Source organism: Sinocyclocheilus anshuiensis, unplaced genomic scaffold (assembly GCF_001515605.1).
Source record: "Sinocyclocheilus anshuiensis isolate Anshui unplaced genomic scaffold, SAMN03320099.WGS_v1.1 scaffold985, whole genome shotgun sequence".
In the NCBI taxonomy this organism is placed as follows: domain Eukaryota; kingdom Metazoa; phylum Chordata; class Actinopteri; order Cypriniformes; family Cyprinidae; genus Sinocyclocheilus; species Sinocyclocheilus anshuiensis.
Window position 1 is genome coordinate 635,494 of NW_015557117.1, and position 20,640 is coordinate 656,133.

The 20,640-nt window shown below is 36.3% G+C and overlaps 3 protein-coding genes across 3 annotated transcripts in view; all 3 read left to right on the forward strand.

The window, feature by feature from the left end:
- The window catches only part of LOC107677770 (cytosolic phospholipase A2), a 15,733-nt gene extending 9,725 nt beyond the window's left edge, over positions 1 to 6,008 (forward strand). Inside the window, exons 14-18 of the mRNA XM_016472790.1 lie at positions 536 to 775; positions 1,960 to 2,144; positions 2,397 to 2,586; positions 3,835 to 3,992; positions 4,091 to 6,008. Coding sequence (XP_016328276.1) covers positions 536 to 775; positions 1,960 to 2,144; positions 2,397 to 2,586; positions 3,835 to 3,992; positions 4,091 to 4,231 — 914 coding nt within the window. The 3' untranslated portion in view covers positions 4,232 to 6,008. The remainder of the gene's footprint in view (positions 1 to 535; positions 776 to 1,959; positions 2,145 to 2,396; positions 2,587 to 3,834; positions 3,993 to 4,090) is intronic.
- Positions 6,009 to 7,803: 1,795 nt separating this feature from the next.
- Positions 7,804 to 12,348, forward strand: LOC107677751 (actin-related protein 2/3 complex subunit 5-like). The gene is made up of 4 exons (XM_016472768.1): positions 7,804 to 8,101; positions 8,621 to 8,693; positions 9,524 to 9,700; positions 11,816 to 12,348. Exons 1-4 carry the CDS (start codon positions 7,962 to 7,964, stop codon positions 11,876 to 11,878), a joined length of 453 nt encoding a protein of 150 aa, XP_016328254.1. The 5' UTR covers positions 7,804 to 7,961; the 3' UTR covers positions 11,879 to 12,348.
- Positions 12,349 to 16,933: 4,585 nt separating this feature from the next.
- LOC107677749 (influenza virus NS1A-binding protein homolog B-like) overlaps positions 16,934 to 20,640 on the forward strand; it is a 22,710-nt gene continuing 19,003 nt past the window's right edge. Inside the window, exons 1-3 of the mRNA XM_016472766.1 lie at positions 16,934 to 17,083; positions 18,730 to 18,913; positions 20,509 to 20,629. Coding sequence (XP_016328252.1) covers positions 20,519 to 20,629 — 111 coding nt within the window. The 5' untranslated portion in view covers positions 16,934 to 17,083; positions 18,730 to 18,913; positions 20,509 to 20,518. The remainder of the gene's footprint in view (positions 17,084 to 18,729; positions 18,914 to 20,508; positions 20,630 to 20,640) is intronic.

Sequence of the window (20,640 nt, forward strand, 5' to 3'; positions counted from 1 at the left end):
TATATATATATATATATATATATATACTGTATATATGGGGTCATGTATGGCATAAAAAAAATTAGTAATTTTTATTTAAGGTAATTTTATCTAACGGTTTTGTCTTTTTATTAATTAATTAGTTTGTTTATTTGTTTGTTTAATTGTTACCAAGGTAACATTATGTAGTTGTATAATTTTTATTTATTTATTTATTTTAATTATTACCCAGGTAACATATCTAACTCTCATGTTTTACACCATATGCCATCATTTTCCAGTAAAATTATGTGTATGTATTCATTAAGTTACATCATAGTTGCATAATTTCCTGCTATTATTGCAGATTAAAAACCTAATAAATATATAGTGGTAAAAAACAAATGTATTCCCTAAAGATACTGTATGTAAGTATATCTTTCTGATATGTTACTGAAAATACATTTCTAAATTATTTTTTGTGGTTGGTACAGTAAAAATATTAGCAGAGTAGGTAAAAATCTGGGAAAAAAGGAGCCAGGGAATCACTGATTATCTCTGTCTCTCTTTCATCCAGGAGGCACAGAGAGCGCAGAGGCAGAAGATGAGCGGCAGCGTCATGCCCAGGCTAGCTGGGTTCAGCGCATGCTGACCTCCATAATGGGGGACACCACCCTGTTCACCACACGTGAGGGCCGTGCCGGCAAGGTGCACAATTTCATGCTGGGACTCAACCTAAACTCTTCCCTGCCCTTCTCTGCCTTCACTGGCCTCATGCACCAGACTTCAGTGGATGAAGAGGTTGATGCTGTTACAGGTACTAATTAGCCATTTAGCTGCCACTTTTGTGCAAATTTCGATACATTTTGATGTCAAGGACCCCCAAATATGATGAACCTCTTGCAAGGACCCCCTCCTTAAAAAAAAAGCCTATTATAATTAGAAAAGCTATATATTTATATACACAGACTTTATTATTATTATTATTATTATTATACTGTATGAGAAAAAAACTGATATCATAAAAGTGTGACATTATAAAAACAGTTTTATTATTGTTAATTTAGCTTTTCATTTTTAATCTAGATTATTAAATATGATATAAATATAATTTGTATTGTATTTATAAAAACTCACAATCTTGATTTTTTTTAAGCAATTTTTTTTTTTTAGTTAAAATATTTTTCACTGATATTTTTCACAGACCCCCCTAGCACCTACTTGGGGTCTTCACACCCTATTTTAAAAACCCCTGACTCACAGTACAACCAAACGTAAGGTGCCTTGATCAAGGACACAGTAGTGAAAATTCAAGGATCACCCTTCACAGGATTCAAACCTACAAACAGAATTTTACTCTGTATATTTCTTAGTGCCTGAAACCTCTATTTAACCTGGTCTTGTGAAGTACGCCGTTAAAAGAAATGGGTGTGACGGCCTGTAGGTGGAACAATAGGCTGAAATTTGGTCAGGTGCCACTTGACTTGATGATGGGCTTTCAAACATTATTGGTGTCTGAGTGGGAGGAAGTTAGTTAGTCAACTCTCAAAACTACATACATCTAAAAAATACCAACACACCCACTGCTGATTAACTTTTCTCCCAGGGGTTAAATATACAGAAACATCACACAGGAAGCATCTTTGACATGTGCATGTCACTGCAAGATCGCTGATCGTGTTAAACAAGACCGTTTTGAGCGCTTTCTTAAATTTATGTCATTCTGTTAATCTCACTGATAATGAAGGCAGACTCTCATTTATAATTACTGATAATAATAGCACTGCATGTCTGTTTGACTCAGCAGCAGTCTACTTCCTGTTGACACTTTGGTGTGGGAAAAAAAGATAAGCGAGAAGTAATGTTGAATAAATTATGACATTGTTGCTTGGAATTTTCTTTTCTTTACAAACAACTAGGTGAATGTTGGTGATGGCATCCTGTAGCACCTTTATAGGGCATTGACAAACCACAGTGATAACAGATGAATCTTTCCTGCAGATCCTGATGAGTTTGAGCGAATCTATGAGCCCTTGGATGTGAAGAGTAAGAAAATCCACATAGTGGACAGCGGTCTGACCTTTAACCTGCCCTATCCTCTCATTCTGCGGCCACAGAGAGGAGTTGACCTCATCATTTCCTTCGACTTCTCAGCCAGGCCCAGTGACTCCAGCCCGCCATTCAAAGTACGTGTCTGACATGAAGATTATGCATGACATGTACATATTAAGAATTATATGATATATGTTGATTTAGTGCTCATTAAACATTTTATCAGTGTTGAAACCAGTTGTGTGGAAACTGTGATACATTTTTCTTCACAAATCTTTAAAGAATAGAAAGTTCAAAACAACAGCATTTATTTGAAATAGAAATCTTTTGTAACATTATAAATGTCTTTACTGTCATCTACTTGTGTCCTTGTTTGTCTGTGTTAGGAGCTGCTGTTGGCTGAAAAATGGGCCCGTATGAATAAGCTGCCGTTCCCTAAGATCGATTCGAAAGTATTTGACCGAGAGGGTCTGAAAGAGTGCTATGTGTTCAAACCCAACAAGGGAGACAAGAGCTGCCCAACTGTCATTCATTTTGTCTTGGCCAACATCAACTTTCGGAACTTTAAAGCCCCAGGTGAGAGCATGTCATTAAGGGTGTACTCACACTAGGCGTTTTGAACCGTGCCCGGGCGCGGTTCGTTTAGCCGGCCCTGACCCGGTTGGAAGAGGTGGGCCAGGGCACGGTTCGGTTGGGCTCGGGCGCGGTACGCATGCAGTGTGAGTGCTAACCGCGCCGGAGCACGGAACAGATACTATTTTGTGTGTGCTACTGTCATCATTACGACCGCAAACATATTCTTTTACTACTACTACACTACACTTTTCAATTAATTTAATTTAATCAAGTATATTTAGGTTTATAACGGCTCTGGTTCTTACCTTATTGATGAACAGGAAATGTAGTTTGCGAGTAAAGCTGCAAATTATTTCATTAACGTCAGCTGCCTCCGTAATAATTTTCTGATACATACAAGTGAAAATCAATGCACGGCATAAATTATAAATGAATTATTATTAATTATTCGGCAGAATATTAGCGAAAGAGGTTTTCTCCGTCATCTCATACATGATGTAAGCGTGCGCCGGCCTGGAATGTTTAGTGCAAGTGTGAGTGCAGGCCAGCGGGGGAGTGGGGAGGGTGGATAATCACGCTCGGGCTCGGTTCAAGGCAACTGTGCCTAGTGTGAGTACACCCTAAAAGGCTACACATGCATATGAACAATCAGTCAGTAAATAAGCTGTTTTGTTTCACTACCTTGAATTTATGTTTAAATAATATTTAGGTTAACATAACATTAAAGTTAAAGTAACATTAAAGGCTAAATAACAGTAACATTTCTCAGCTCATTTCAAATCAGACATGACCTGCACTAAACTGTGGCTCAGTGAGTGAGTCATTCCAGCCTATTCTTTGAAGAAGTGAATTGTCTGACTGATTCAGTCTATGATTCAGACTCTATGGCTCCTACTGTTTGTTCAGTTCAGTCTGATTCACCAATTGGGTCCACAGATTCATTAAAAAAACGAATTTTACTGTATTTTTGATACAGTATAAAAATATTACCAACCCCAAACTATCTTTTGAATTGTACTGTATACAGAGGGGTCCATGTCTGAGACCACATTGAAATGCAGGGATTCAGACTCATTTAAACCTGGAAATAAATAATGTTTTAGGATTTTGGAATATTTAAAATGAAGAAATGTTATGATGTCAAGTGAATCAGATTCTGTACTATTTTTAGGTCACTTATCAAAAATGTGTGTTATTGACAGGTGAAAAAAGGTCAGATTTAATCATTTCATTTCTGTTTTCTTGAAGGAGTTCCTAGGGACACAGACAAGGAGATAGAGTTTGGCGACTTTGACATATTTGACGATCCAGCCTCTCCCTTCTCCACTTTCAACTTCCAATACTCCAACCAGGCCTTCAGGAGGCTTCATGACCTCATGGAGTTCAACACGCTGAACAACATTGAGGTCAGTTCTTCTCCTTCAAACTCTGATTCAAACACCTTCACAACAGTCTTTGCCATTCGTTTTTGGTCTTCATTCTACACGACTCTTTTGTTTCGCAGGTTATAAAAGAAGCAATTAAAGACAGCATTCTGCAGAGACGAGAGAACCCCTCACGCTGCACGGTTTCCCTATCACTCAATGAAATTGAAAACAAGAAGTTCCTGAAACGGGATACCAGCAATGCAAAACGACCCACCTAACAGATAGCTGCAAAAAGCTACGCAAAAGCCTTGACGTGTGAGACTGCGTTGGTCCACTGGTGCTGATTCTCATTCAGCCATGAGAATCACTGAGCAGATTCATCAGACAAGACTGGACTGACCTTATTACAGGGTCATTTTTATGATGCTTTCCAGACAACTTTGAATTCTCCCACCTCCTACTTAAAGATAACAACTGGAAAGGCACTCGGTAGGGTTATTAATGTTAACTAAGATTAAAACCATAAAAAACATGTATATCAGTGATTCTAAAATAGCACTGGTACAAACCCCAACTCCAATAAGAAGCACCATTTGACGTCATTACCAAGATGGTGACAAATAAAATGACATTCTGATGGCTATTTTGAAGTAGAGGTGGACAATTCCAACATCCAGGTTGTCTGGAACGCATCATGACTGGATTGCTCTAATGGTGGGAAATGGAAAATTTCAATTCAAGTCTTCCCACCTCTGACTTCATCAAGAATGCAGCATCAGGAACACAGAATTTACAGCCATTTTTTGTATTTTCTGCACTGATTTTGGGGGAACTTCTATGGAATAGATTTGAATATGGTAAAATGTTTTGTGTATGGCAAAATAATCTGAGAGACGAGAGTACTACGCTCTTATTGGTCACTGAAAACATTATCAAATTAGCCAAAAATATTTAATAAATAGACACACAATGGGCAGGGGACGTGAAGAACTTTACAACATTCAGGACCATTTCCCAACTTCATTTCAAACTGATTCTTGAATTACCATGTAGGCAAATTCTCCATGTTAAAGTGCTTGCAAATCTGTCTGTGTACTTCTCTACGAGTTGCAAGGAGCCAAGTACTGGCAGCTTTGTGTTCACTTGACATTTTAGAAGTAAAAACTGTTCTGGGAGTAATCTATTGTCTCAGTGGCGACCTGAGCCTTAGGACTCGCTGTTCCTCATGTGTTTCTGCCGATGTGATAAGAAAAAAATTAATGCGCTCCGTTCAGTTCTACTGTGACCAGTAGATGGTTGATGGTTAGCCTTGCCTTCGGGACAGGATTCATCTCATATTTTAGCGAAAGATTCATTGCTTAGGAACTGGATTCAGCTGCTTTTATTTATTTCGCTTACAAATGTCGTCTCCTGCCCAAGGGGTGAAAAGAAGAAGGTAAAATGCCATCTTACTCCCACGCAGGACTCCACCTCCTAGTGAGGTGTCGGGAATAATGACATGATGGGATATGTTGTGAAAATATATTTGTGGCAGACTGTGGCACATACAGATCTAACTTCACACATAATCATTCCTCTGGTTTACATACTTTATGATGAAAGTGTATGCAAGATTATTTATTTGTATGCTTATTGTGTAGTTATTGTGTTTTATAATTCATTTTAAGATTTGGACATCTCAAAATCAAACATTTGAAATTAATGTCAATGGGAAAAAAGTGCTTAACGCAGAGCAGGTAAGGTCATTCATAAAACCGAACTGAGGTTAGTATGATAAAGGTGGCAGGTAGATACCAGAAAGACTGGTTGTGGGGTAAAAGTAGACCTAAGCATTAGAGTGCACTTTAAGTCCAAAATAAATGTCTACTTTTACACATTCGTAGCTGGTTGTGTTGTGAACACCACAACTGTCAGATCCTTGAAAAGTGGGCATGTACTGTATGATTGTATGATTCATGTATACACAACAAGAGTTATCTGTGTCATGTACATTTAAGTGATGTTACCAGCCTGTGTAGTGTAGTGTCGTGCATAAACATAATAAAAGGATATTCATACCAATGAATGGTCTGAGAACTTTTTATTGGATTTATACACAAAGTGTTTACTTTAAGAACCTGACTCGATCAGGATACTGACACATTTGACAGTACTGAAAAAACAGCACACTTTACTGTGGATTTTTTTTCACGATTTTGTGTTCATAGGTTTTGCGAAAAGGCGCCTCATTTGAGGAAATGTGTAGTTACTGGGAAAAAAACTGTAGTTGTTGGGAATTTCCTGCAAGTACCTTACAGTAAACTGAAAATATAAAACTCCATAACTGAAGAGCAAATTATAGCTGTTAATACTACTACTACTACAGAAATTGTTAAATAGTTTGTAAAAATCACATTTATTGTGACTTGGCATCTTGTGTCTTATCCAGGGCTGACAACATTTCTCACAAGCCAAAGAAAATATTCCTGTAGAAATTTCTATACCCTTTATATTTCATAAATGGGCAATTATCAATCATAATAACATAGATCTCATCAGAGACATGTGTTCTTCCTGGTCTTCCTTCCTCTCTTCTCCTCTTCCAACTCCTCACGCTCTTCCTGTTTCAAGCACAACTACAAATTGTGTGAAAGCAACTGAATGATGATTGTCATATACAAAGTTTAGGGAGACTGGTTCTTCTTTTAGAAAATAATGTAATGGTTTGAGTGTTTTGCTCATCTGTTAGAGGCTGAAATCCAAAACTCAGTGCTATCAGGGAATTTCACACATTTTGATGTCAATATGATGAAAAAAATGTTACTACCATTATCCATGACACCTCATTCGTATAAAATAATGGCATACTGTTTTTATGCGTGTTAATTCTGAGGTGTAGGAGATATTTTCTCTCACATGTACCTGTATGGCTAATTATCCCCATTAATACATTGGTAGAACATTTTGGCATTGCTTGCTAGAGCCAACTTTGATGGCATGGCCTCCTTTTATAGGCTTTGGAAATGTTTTCAATTAGCCTACATAGCCATCTGCTGGGCTGCTGGAGGAATGTCAGTATGAGTAGAGGACAATCAGGTTTTATAAGACTGACTTAAGTTGCTCAATATTAGCTCATGCATGAATAATTAAGCTAATGTAAAGAATAATATATCAGTAACACATCTTCATTATGTAGTGCTAGAAAACAGGATGAGAATAAAAAGAGATACCTTCTTTAATTTCACAGATCAAAACAAGTCAAATAACTACATTTGGAATAGATCAATTTTACATAGTGGTAAATATACACCTCAAAAGCTTTTCAAACAACGTCTCACCCAAATTGTAAAGGATTACTAAATTGAAATTACTTTCACTTATATACATGTGCCTACACATTAAGAGCAGTATTTCAGAAATATGTTTTGTGTTGCCATTCCAACTTAATTAAATAAATTTGGTACATACAACCTAACCTGTAAAAAAAATAAAAAAATAAAATCAATCTTCTTCAATTTAAAAACTGAAGTCTAGTTGCTGCCTTAATTTTTCAAGTACAATCAAATTGGCCTTACAAGTCATTTCGAATTAAATTATATTAAACTGACTCAAAAATCGAGTTGAATCTCATATAACTTTTTTAAAAAATCAAGAAATTGGTTAAAATGTTTTGATGAGTTACAGTAATCGAAAAACATGTTGATTTGCATTTAAAAATTCATTGTAGATTTGCATTAACGGCAACATATAATATAATAGTTTTCGCACTTTTGTTACTGTTCGGAACCAATGTCCAATTTATTGCAATAACTAATTAAAAATCAAATGAAACTTAAAATAAAGTCTTAAAATGAATTGATTGGGTGCCACCTAGAGTTAGACTTGAGATGACACGTGGAGGTTTTAATTTATGCCACTGACACTAGGGGGCTTTCTATGCGGAAGTCAACAAGCGCCGAGCTGCTTCCTGAAAGTGCTGGGACTATTTTGTATGAACTGACATCTTCTGATTGATTAATCAAACCAGTCATGTCGAAGAACACAGTGTCCGATCGATTCAGAAAGGTTGATGTAGATGAGTACGACGAAAACAAGTTTGTCGACGAGGAGGACGGCGGAGAAAATCAACTAGGTCCGGATGAGGCTGAGGTGGATTCTCTCATCAGATCATATCCTTTCAGTCCCATGACTTTTATTGCTATTTTTCAGATTTCCTGCTTCTTTGCAGTATATCGTTTGATTTGTCGTTTTCTGAAAGCACTTGATATGTTGGTGTTGTGTTGTTATAATGGACTATTTCTGTTCTCTCGTCCAGACATGGGTGTGGTAGTCAGTCGCTTCATTCATTTAGGACGTGCACAGTTCACATGCTCATCATACGTTTACACTGCGGATCCAACTCTTTAGGCTCTTTTAAAACTGCAGAATTACGGCTATAATGTTTAAAGTGCAACACCCGAGGCTGTATCTTATAGATGTGGCAATTACTTAGAATGAGGTTGCTGTAGAAACACTTCCGGATGCCAATGACTTCCGTTTGCAAGATTACAATATGAGGGTGCACCTTCTCATATGTACTTTCAGACAACTTTTAATAGTTAATGTAAAGTGATATTTAAAGAGTTTATGTTATTCGTGGCTAGACGTGATTTCAGGCGTCCTGCGGTGCTTTCCTTAGTGCATGATACAGGTAACCTGATGGGAGCTTTGCAGGCAGTACTGAAGAATCCACCCATCAACACCAAGAACCAGAATGTGAAGGTGAGTTAAAGCTACATATCTCAAAATATCAATTATGTAAAACTGTTAGCATGATCATATGCTACAAATCGTTCTCACCCTTTTTGCCTCCAAGGTCCTTTGCTGAGGTCCCCTAGTGGTTATAGGTCCACCAGAAAAACACATTACATCAGAATTCCAATTGACAGGGTTTACCTTTACATTTTAGGCCATTTTAAAACTATGATTTCATGGCCTTTAAAAATCTTGGAAATTAATAAAAATCTTGAATATTTTGTTGTTAATTTAATTGGCAGTTACAGTGTAAGCGTAATGCAAAAAAAGCTTAATTTCTTCACATTTAACTACAAGAAACATTAAATATATTTTTAAGGCTTTGAATATAAGTATTGCACACGGTGAAATGCCATGGATAAAATATTACATCAATGACCATTTTATTTATGTAGAACAACATAAGACGACCAATAATTTAAGATACAACAGTAAACAGCCTAAACAATAATAAATGTTTTTTAACCTTTTATACTAGAAGAAGTGTCTTGGCCTTTTTTTCTAATGATTTTTATGCATTATGTATGTTAAATATTATCTTTACCTTTATTTATATAGTGCTTTACATAATTATAAATAATTAGAACTATAGTTATAATTATTATAAATAATTAGAACTTATAATATTTGTGTAAAATGCACCTATTTAGATGGTCATATAGGATTGGAAGTGTATAAGAAGTATATAAACATCTCAAATGAATTGATTAATGATTCATATCTTTTCAAGGATAGTTCATTGTGTGTGTGTGTGTGTGTGTGTGTGTGTGTGTGTGTGTGTGTGTGTGTGTGTGTAGGACCGGGCTGAAGGCCTCGTGTTGAAAGTGCTCAGCTCTGTCAAGGCTAGCGATATAGAAAAGGCTGTTCAGTCTCTGGATAAGAGTGGAGTTGATCTCCTGATGAAATACATCTACAAAGGCTTTGAAAGACCCTCAGACAACAGTAGTGCCATCCTACTGCAGTGGCATGAAAAGGTAAATACATTTTTAAAGGAATAGTTCCTTTAAATATAAAAATTCTGGCAATACAACACTCTTAAAAATAAAGGTTCCAAAAGGGGATTTTCACAGCTATGCCATAGAAGAACCTTTTGATGTACCTTTCAGTCAAAAGTATTTAAAAGAACCATTTTTTCTTAGTCTGAAGAACATTTAAAGATCTAAAGAAACTTTTTCAACTATAAAGAACCATCTGTGTGATGTAGCGATAGATTATTTTTAAAGGGTAGTTCCCAAGAGGGTCTAGCTGAAGCCTTGCACTTGCACTCTCAGACACTTGCGCTTCCGCTAGCGACGTCTTATTTTGTTCTATTTATTGATTACTTTTTGTTTGAATCGCTCAACATTTTACAACAGTAGCCAGGTGGTGAAGACAAGAAAAAAGAAACTAAATTACAATGTCACTTGCAATCGCCACTTGCACTCTCCGCTACCTGCGACGTCACTTGCAATCGACACAAATGGTGCGTGTTGCCAATGGAGACAAGAAGCTGTGGTGGTTAAACGATTAAAACTAATTTAGTACTATAACATACAGGGTCCTGCAAGAAAAAGACAAGACCCGCAAATCCGTGGCCACAGAACAGCAGAATATGAACGCATGCGCAAAGTCTCTCGTTAAGCGTTTTCCTCCTGTAGAAAAACATAAACACTTAACATGGCGTAATATATTAAGATACATTAAGTTCAATTAATGGGGGTCATATGATGCTTTTTTAAAGATCATTCTTTTGTGTATTTGGTGTAACAGAATATGTTGACATGCTTTAATGTTCAAAAAACACATTCTTTTTCAAATACTGTACTTTATTGTAGGTCCTATATGCCCCGCCTCTCTCAAACGCTTCGTAAAAAATAGAACAAAATAAAAAATAAAGCCTGAAAGTGACGTCGCTAGCAGAAGCGCAAGTGTCTTAAGAGTGCAGGTCTGAGAATGCAAGTGCGAGGCTGCAGCCAGACCCTTCTCGTTATAGAACAAAATAAAAAATAAAGCCTGAAAGTGACGTCGCTAGCAGAAGCGCAAGTGTCTTAAGAGTGCAAGTCTGAGAATGCAAGTGCGAGGCTGCAGCCAGACCCTTCTCGTTAGTTCACCTAAAAATTAAATTAACTCATAATTTACTGGCCCTGGTGTTATTTTAATGCCATATGCCCTATTTCTTTTTCAGACTACAAAAGTAGAAATTCAAAGAAATACTCACTCTCGTCCATATAATGGCAGTGAAAAGTGACTAGCATCAGTCTTTTTAAAAAAAGACGCAAAAGTACCACAGAATGGTGTCATATACTCCCAAGTGTTCTGGGGGTATACGATAAGGTTTGGTAAAAAAAAAGGAAACATGATATTTAACATATTATTTAATAAAAACCTGGCTGTTGTTTTTTGTGCAGAACTGCACATTCATGATACGCTAATAGTGTAGTAGCTCACACCAACTCCCACAGGAAAAGCACACAAGTTGCAAGAAATCAAGATTAACAAAAGCATGAAATACAATGTCTATAAATCCCAAAAAAGTGTCTGTGTACACACTGAGTTAAATATATCCAGAATGGAACTCCGGTTGTCAGATGACAGTCAGAATGACAGTTGACCTGTGAACGTGATAACTTCTTGTTGCAATTAACTCAACAGATATATTCACCTCAAAGAAGAAAGCACATTGATTGTATTTTGTGCTGTGTTTTTATTAATCATGCTTTCTCGCAACTTGTGTGCTTTTTCTGGGCATATCGGAGTGAACTGCAGTGCTAATAGGGTATCATGAACACACAGTCGTGCACAGAAACCAGCGGCCAAGGTCAGGATTTTCGTTAGATAATACACTTCATCTAACACTTGGAATATATGACAGGTGTCGCATGGGACCATTCTTTGATATTTTTATGTCTTTCTTTAAGATGCTGGTTGTTATTTACTGCCATTATACTATATGGACGAGCACAAGCAGAACATTTCTTTATATTTCTTATTTTGTGGTCTGAAAAAGGAAGGACATATGGCATTCGAGCAACACCAGGGTGGTTCAATGATGATTTGTTTTTCATTTTTGGGTGAACTACCCCTTTAAGAGTGAGTCTCTGTCTGTATAGGCTCTCTCAGCAGGTGGTGTGGGCTCTATCGTCAGAGTGCTCACGGCCAGGAAAACTGTGTAATCTTCAGCACCTCAGCACCGTGGCAGGGTTGGCGGAGGGACTGGCTGGCACAACCCCTCGTGGTCTGGTTTCTGCCCACACTGCCAAACTGTGGAGGATGTCCAGTCACTCACCTTTTTTAAAAACGATCAAACATTACAGTCCCATTTGGATTTCATGCGGTGAAGATAAGCACCTTGGATCTATGTTAACAGAATGGTGATGAGAAAATGTTATTGTTGACCTCAGTCGTTATTAAGCACAGACATTTTAGCTATTATCAAATGGAACATCTCTTTGCTCGTCTACTTCACATTCTCATACCTGTCCTGATGTAAAGTCTCAACCGAACAGAACAAACAGTACATGTAATCACATGACTAAATCTTTAGTCATGTTATTACAGTGGCAGGTGATGGTACTCTGGGGTGTGTTGTTTTTTGTTTTACTTAAAGGGATAGTCCACCCAAAAGTATGTCATCATTTACTCACCCACATGTTGTTCCAAACCTGTTTGACTGTGGAACATAAAAGAAGATATTTTGAAGAACTTTGGGGTCCAAACAACATGCCATGTTTTCTTTTGTGTTAAACAGAAGGAAGGAAGTCAAACAGATTTGGATGAAAGTGAATAAATGATGACAGCATTTTCATTTTTTTGTGTGAACTATCACTTTAAGAAGGTGATCAAGCTTTCGTTCACAGGATTTTTACTTTACACTCTTTTCTTCATCTGCTTCTTTTTTAAAACATAATCAGAGTTGGTCTATGGAACATGCAACATCAGTATTTGCTTTTTCCTACTTGCATGCATTGCATTATATATATATATATATATATATATATATGTATATATATATGTGTGTGTATGTATATATATGTGTATGTTCAGAGCTGGATGTTGAATCCAACCTTATATGAACACCTGTGCTTTCAAGAGGGAGATTTCCAGCTCAATTTCTTGTGATCAGAGTGCTTATTTTCCTCCACAGTCCCTTCAGTAATTCATGCACTTTCTAGAAACTCTTTTGTTTCATATCACACCGGATCACGTTTTAAGAAACAAAAAAGGGAATAACTTTTCTTAAGTTGCCAAAAACATTTATATTGTCATGATTGTTGATTAAAACTAGTGTGTTTTTGTACTCTTTACAAAAACGATGAGTTAAATTTTTTATAACGCTGAGTATTATTAGATTATCCATTTTGATCATATCATTTTTGAACTGTATTAGATTGTAGAACATGATTAACATCAACATGTACTTAACTCAGACTTTATGTCAGGTGCTGATGATATAGCTAACCTCTGAGACACACAAGTGTTTTTGTACTCTCACAATTCCCACCAAACACGCAGCTAGCACTCAAGCTGCAGTGGAGAATTTTGCTTCCACTGTGGTCTACTTGTTTTTGCCATACTTGAAGCCATACATGAACAACCCAAGGAACTTGTTCATTTACGATTCCAAGTGAATGTTGAGTTTGCATCACACCAGTCAATCATACGATTAAGTGCAAAAATTATGAAATAGTTTACCAACTGCCTTATAAAATATTCCTTTTATATTGTATCGTCCTTTTGAAAAATAAATTAAATGAACACAAACTTTGTCACTTCTTTTCTATCTTTGTAGATTATGCGAACCTAAAGGCCTGTTTAAGGTCTGTAAGTGATGTTTGTCTGCAGTGTGACAGTTATTATTGTTCATTAAAACAAAAAACATTTCTGTTATATGAAATTAAAAAAGAAAAAAACGATTTAATTGTAGCTAATTGCAACGTTTTTCATTTTATTTTAGTTTGATGATGTGCTAAAATAACAAACTAAATAAAAAAAAATTAAACTAGACCTATTTACATTAACAAAAACCAATGAAAATGACAAAAACAATCCATAAACTATAAAAAAAAATCCATTCCTCCAGTGGAAAAGTCCATCCTCTGTTGTCCTCTCACATAAAAATCAACCAACATATTTGTTTTGGACTGTTTTTGCTTGTAAACGGTGCTTGACCCGTGCATATTTCTCTCCTGATTCCACTTTTTCACTGGAGAAAGCAATATTATTGAGAGAGGACTTCTGTTTTTTTTTCTGGTGGATTTGTTTCTTACAGACATTCAGCTTTTCACTTCACAAGACATTAACTGATGGACTGAGTCGTGTGGGGTACTTGTGGATTATTGTGGTGTTTTTATCAGCTGTTTGAACTCTGACGGCACCCATTCACTGCAGAGGATCCATTGGTGAGCAAGTGATGTAATGCTAATTTTATCCAGATCTGTTCAAAGAAACAAACTCATCGACATGTTGGATGGCCTGAGGGCGAGTACATTTTTTAGCCAAAATATGCACTGTGGTGTTATTACGCTCAGGGCTTTTCATATCAGTCACATGGGGGCGCTGTTTCCTTTGCTATTATGTGCACTGTTGTAGATGTAAAATTCTCATTTCATCCCATCTAAATGTGCAAATGTGGGTCAAAAGAAGTGGCATCATGTGACAAGTTCAAAGATCAATAATAATGTATGTGGAGTGAATATCATTTTAATATTGATAAAGCGGTTATTTAGATTTATTAGGTTTGTGATTTCATAGGAATGAAGCACTCTGTCCATATCTTAGGTCATTGATCCAGAGTAATAAATGCCTAACAGAAATCAACAACACAATGTACACTGTTTATGTTGTTTTCTTAGAAACCAATACATCCAAAAAGTATTATAGAGAGAAGAGGTCATAATTATGGCATTCCTGATGTCTTATATAATACTGAAGGTAAAGGTATGCTGCTGATTGCTTTAAAATGTAATTCAAATGATCAAAACCAGGATTTCAAAGAAAAGGATTAAAAGTCTTAAGTCTGTTACCAAAAAGAAGACCTACTTGTATATTTGATCACAGTTATTTATTGATTTCGGGTATGACTAACAGGAAGGTACTGACTGCTGATAAGAATCACCTGGAAATCCGCCAGTTTCACTTCTTCGTAGTGAAATCACAAGGCTTTTTTTTCACGAAAAGCTGATTTAAATGTCAACATACCTCAGTGACAATGGTCTGACAAGTACATTGAATCGAAACAAAAACTAAAAAATGACACAAAATTACTATAAATTTAACTAAAATGTCAAAATATAAACAATAAAAAATATTAAGAACTACAATAGTAGTGTCTTTAAAAAAAAATCTGTTTATGTTTATTATAAAAGTGACCACTTAGTTGCTTCCAAAAAGAAATAACATAAAAATTGCTAGTGTTTTTATAAATAAATATTTGATTATCATAAAACTCTATACTGTATAGCTCAGTTTAATTAGACCAATGAAACACTTGAATAAAACTTAGATAAGACTCATTCCTGAGTCTAGAGAAGTCTTGATTATATGAGTGTGGCTTATATAAGTGTATAGTTTGTGTGGCAGTCAACATCTCCACACAACTTAAATGGCTTGCATAACCAAAGCACTTCTTACTGGTTCCATGCTTACAAAATAAAGGACACTGTACAGGTGACTTATCGTTGTTGTAAAATAAACCTAAATGGGGTTAGTGGCACCTTCTTAAAATATAAAAACAGTGCAGTAAAAAAAATTGAAAACAGTTTCATGTACTGTATCAACACCCATTTAGTTAATAGCAAGCAGGTTATTATAAAGACTTGTTTATCATTCTACGAAAGGTATAATTCATTGTTGTTCTTGTTGTTGGTGGTGGTGGTGGTGGTGGTGGTGTTACCTTAATTAGAATTATGTCAATATTAGGAAGAAAAGGAAGATTTTAAATTTAAATTAAATTAAATTAATTTGTATGGCATTTTTCATAATGATTATCACATCCAAACCAGCTTCAGAGACAATTGACACACACAATCAAGTTCAAGTGAACAAGTATATGGTGATATTCATAAACTATAAGTAATAGACAAATATAAATTATGAGACATTTAGAAATAAAATTACAATATATTTTATCAAATAAAAAGAAAAGAAAAGTTTGTTTCCTTGACAAATGTTTTCAATCTACCTCTCTTATCACACTGTGATACTCTTATACAAACCTAACAATAACAAAAACTGCAAATAATAGCATTCATTAGATTAATATCTGCAGGCTGTATCATCAGCAATGTTAGCTTTCAGAGGCCTGAATTTGACTTATGAAAATGACTTAGGTATGTTGTCAAACCATGTTCAGCAGAGTGCCTTATGTAAGCCATGCTCAACTGAACAACAGTTTGCATAGAGGGATCCATTGAGAGAGGGCATGAGGAGGCATGTCTGTCTACATATTCATGTTTCTTTTTCTAAGTGGCTGAAACCATGGAGACAGCAGGCTAAGGTGGAGGTAGTTACATAATATAGGATCTCCACAGAGGAAATAGAACAACTTGCAAAATGACATCACAGGAAATATGACATCTATTTAATACTAATCTTTTATGCAGCGATACACATTACGGTCTTCTTTATTGGCCTTTATTTTCTGTGTTTATCAAATTGCATAATGTTTGCCTCTGGTCTGAACTGGAATTATGCATTGAAATAAAATTAACATAAACCTTGATATTTTAACAGAGTTAGTTTTTTTATGATGATCATGATTTACAAAGCAGAAATATGTCTTAGTGAACCACAGTGTCAGAATAACTGATGAATCATTTTTTAATGCCTGCAATATCTTTGCATCTTTGTATCTAGGCCTATTTATTTATTACATTTGAGATTCAAGAGACAGAAATCTCACAACACTATCATAGAACTCCAAAGCATTCACTCCAGCTCCAAAGTATAACACCTAAAATATTTATATATAGACAGCTCACATCAGTTCTGCATGAATGAATTGTACTGTGTTCTGGTTGCTGGGGGCAAGAACTGGGCTGCCGTGATTAAACTTAATAATGGCTGGTGACATACAGCTAAACACACTCACTACATATTCACACAAGCAACGCGCTTCTTTTTACATAGTCCCAGGTACAACATAATTAATCTCTCAGAAACATTTATTGAATTTGTAAAGTGTCATATTATAAGCACGTTAGAGACGAGCTCCATTTGTCCCGCCCATCGTGCTGTCGTCATCAGTGACGCAGCACAGTTAAGCGCGCGGACTTCGGTGTCGTTTGTACATTTCGTTAACGGCGGCTCTTTGGATTCATAACTACTATTTTTTCTAAGCAGAAATTGTGTCCTTCATCCTAAACAGACAAAGGAAATCGGTAAGACATTTAACTTAAGTTGTGTTTGAAAATGAAAGTGGTGTTAGTCGAGCTCGTGAAGTGTTCCTGTTTGTGTTGTTTGAGGAGAAGCCATGCTTTACTGTCTGTTCGCAGTTTTACCTAAACGTTTGACCTACAGCTTGAATTTCGGGTGAGGTAGAGCAATACAATATTCCGTTTTATATCCAGATGACATACGGTTGTTTTGGTGAATGGCTCAAAGTAAGAATCAGCTTCTGTTCTTCTAACCGCATCTCTGAAACGGACCGCTCCTCTCCGATTAATAGCACTTTAACCGTCCAGACCGTTTAAAACCAGGAAGTGTCTGATTATCGTTGAAGAGGTCATTTAGTTAAAGATTAAAGATGAAAATGAAAGGAAAATGTTTTTTTGTTTGTTTGTTTTTTGCAGAACGACAGCCTCAGTCACCATTTAACGTTACGTTAGCGTTACTTATTTTGAAAGTGAATATGTAACGTTGCTTAGGCTGTCTTTCTGCCTAAAATCTCATTTTCTTTCAGTTCCACATTCGGGTTTTGGTCATTTTTGGTGAACAAATGACGCAGTGTTCGTTTCGTTTGAACGAACCATTTGACAATACAGCTGGGTCTTTTCAAGTATTTCTAATTCATTAATCACATAGATATGTGATACCTCAGTAATCATACAGTATGCTGTCTTTGTCACATGACCTGCTGACCTAGTACAGACCTGATGCGATGTTTATATTGCAGACTTGTTTTCAGTTTATGGTTATGATCGGTCACGTGTGCGTCTTTCAGCGGTACTGGTTTGATCTAGAAAGAGCAGTTCCTCCTCGCGCTCCGGGTAGCGTGTGCCGCCTCGCGCCTTCAACAACAATAAACCCGGAAATATAAAAACCACTGAGTGCGTTACGAGTTTTTTTATTTTTATTTATTTACATTAAATGTACTGTATAAGGTTTAGAGCATCAATTTGTGTTTTCTAAAGTTGCAATTGTTTTTCCTTACGTTACAGTTAAACAAAGTTGTTAGAAGCAATAATATGAACTGGACCAAAACATAATATTGATATGGGCCGAAAAATACAAGTGGTTACAGTTTTGGTACATAAAGAAACCTATTCAGGCTTCCCACAGCCTTGGAAAATCTAGAAATATCAGAGTGTTGGGATTTTCCAGGCCTGGAAAAGACAGGGGATTTTCTATAATCAATACAGAACTTTCTAGTCAAATACAGTTGTAAAATATTTATAGAATATATAGAAATCTAAACCTACTGGAAAACCTTAAAGAATTAATTGGTGAAAATGTGTGTGAACGCTGACTATGGCAAAATTGAACTTTTTTTGTATCAATGTCTGTGCTGGGGTTGTTCATGTTTTTGAAGAAGCTTCTTATGCTTACCATGGCTGCATTTTATTTGATAAAAAATACGGTAAAAAACAGTAATATTGTGAAATTATTACAATTTTTCTAGTTGAATATATTTTAAAATGTAATTGATCCCTGTGAATTTTCAGCAGTCATTAATGGAGTCTACAGTGGCACATGATCCTTCAGAAATCATTCTAATATTCTGATTTGAAGCTCAAGAAACATTTCTTATTAGCTGTAGTTGAATTGTCTTGGTTGAATTGAGTGTGTTTGTCTTTCACTTCTTCAGGTCATCATGTGTAATCAAGGTGGTAGAACTTGTATTCTTTAACCCACTGAGTGAAATTAGACACAATCTGTGACGTGAAGTTTGAGTTGCTGCAGCCACTGCTTCTTATCCAGAAACATCTGCGTGTGGTACCCTCTGTTGAAAGTGCCTTAGAGCAAGACTGTTCTTCTGTTATACCTGTTTGGTAAGTGTGTCTCCTCACCAGACCTGCATGGAATGTGTGACCACAGAATTTTACAGAAATCTGTGGGGATTTCTGCAGAATTTCAGAGAGCTTTTCACATCCCCCACTCCTTATATGTTCATAAGTATTTAGCTACTTTTGATGACACCCTCTAATATATGTGTAGCATTCTCAGCTCAGTTTAACACATTTTATATCATATTTAAATCCATTTCACAGATATCCCCACACAGTCATTGCAGAACGTGGTATAAAATGCCACAGATTCCATGTGGGTCTTCTCATCATGTGCTGTGTTTGTGAATTAGGGCTGCACGATATTAGAAAAAACTCACATTGCGATATTTTGTTTTTCTGCGATTTATATATTGCGATATGAAAAAAAAAAAATCACCAGATGACTTGAATAGCTCTATTTGAAAAAAATAATCAATGATTGGGGTGATTTTGTAGGTGAGTAAATCAGCATAGAAAATAACAAACAAATTACAAGCATAGATAAATATAATAGAACAAAGATACAAATGAAATAAACAGTGCTGAATATTTTTCAGATAAGTCTAACAGTATCAGGTACAGAAATTGAATAATCAAATGTAAAATAACACTGCATAGTCTTCACTGTATAAATTAAATATAATAAATCTGTGTTAAAGCTACAAAAGTGATTTTTCTCTGTGTTTTGTTGTTTGATTAGCATTCATGACACTGAACGTAACAGGAACATTAAACTGCTGTGAACCAATATACTGTTACACATCCGTTTTCTTTCTGAATTGTTTACCTTCACCCAGAGCCGATCCTCCCTATACGCAAAATACGCAAGCTGCGTAGGGCCCCCTTGTTCTCAAAGATGATTTAATTTTAGTTTAGTTTTTTTAATTTGGTCAGCGATTATGAAAACCGAGCACCGAGCCACGGAAGAGACACTGTTTCTCAAGTGCTTTCCGCGAGCACAAGTTGAGATGGAGTGGAACATGGACAAATGCGTTTCATTCATTCGTTCATAACCACTCATACCCCCCCGGCGACACAGTATTGCGTAGGGCCCCCAGAAGTCTAGGATCGGCACTGCCTTCACCTAAGCCATAAGCAACTGTGTTTACAAGGATACTTGCAGAGACATGAATTTTGACACAATTTTGCACATAAGTGTCATGTCGTGCACAAATAGACAAAGTGAACGGAATTCGTTGTTCATGTGCATCTGCGTGGCTCTGTGTGTGAGCACAGAAAACGGCGCGTGTTCATAATTGAGCTCTATTTTGCGCCTTCTTGCGCTCTAATGGTTTAAAAATCGCTTGAATGTTTAAACCGACAGGACCTAAAACACATACAATGATGAACCTTCATTGTATGATGGTTAAACTTTGCACTCAATCCAAGAATCGCCTGTGTTTTGAACCTTGGTACCTGGTCCATGTGGATTACCGATCACTATACTAAACATCGCACATCCTGCGATGTGACTATTGCGGATGCGCACATCTCTATATCGATGCTGAAACGATATATCGTGCAGTTCTATTGTGAATAAAAAGCAGTCGTTTTACTATGTTTGGATTTTGCTATGTTTGCCTCCTTGATTTTGATAGATCCATCAAAATGACTCCCAACGGATATTTAATATTTGAAGACGAGAGCTTCCTTGATTCTACTGTGGCCAAGATGAATGCTTTGCGTAAAAGCGGCCAGTTTTGTGATGTCAGACTGCAGGTAAGAACACC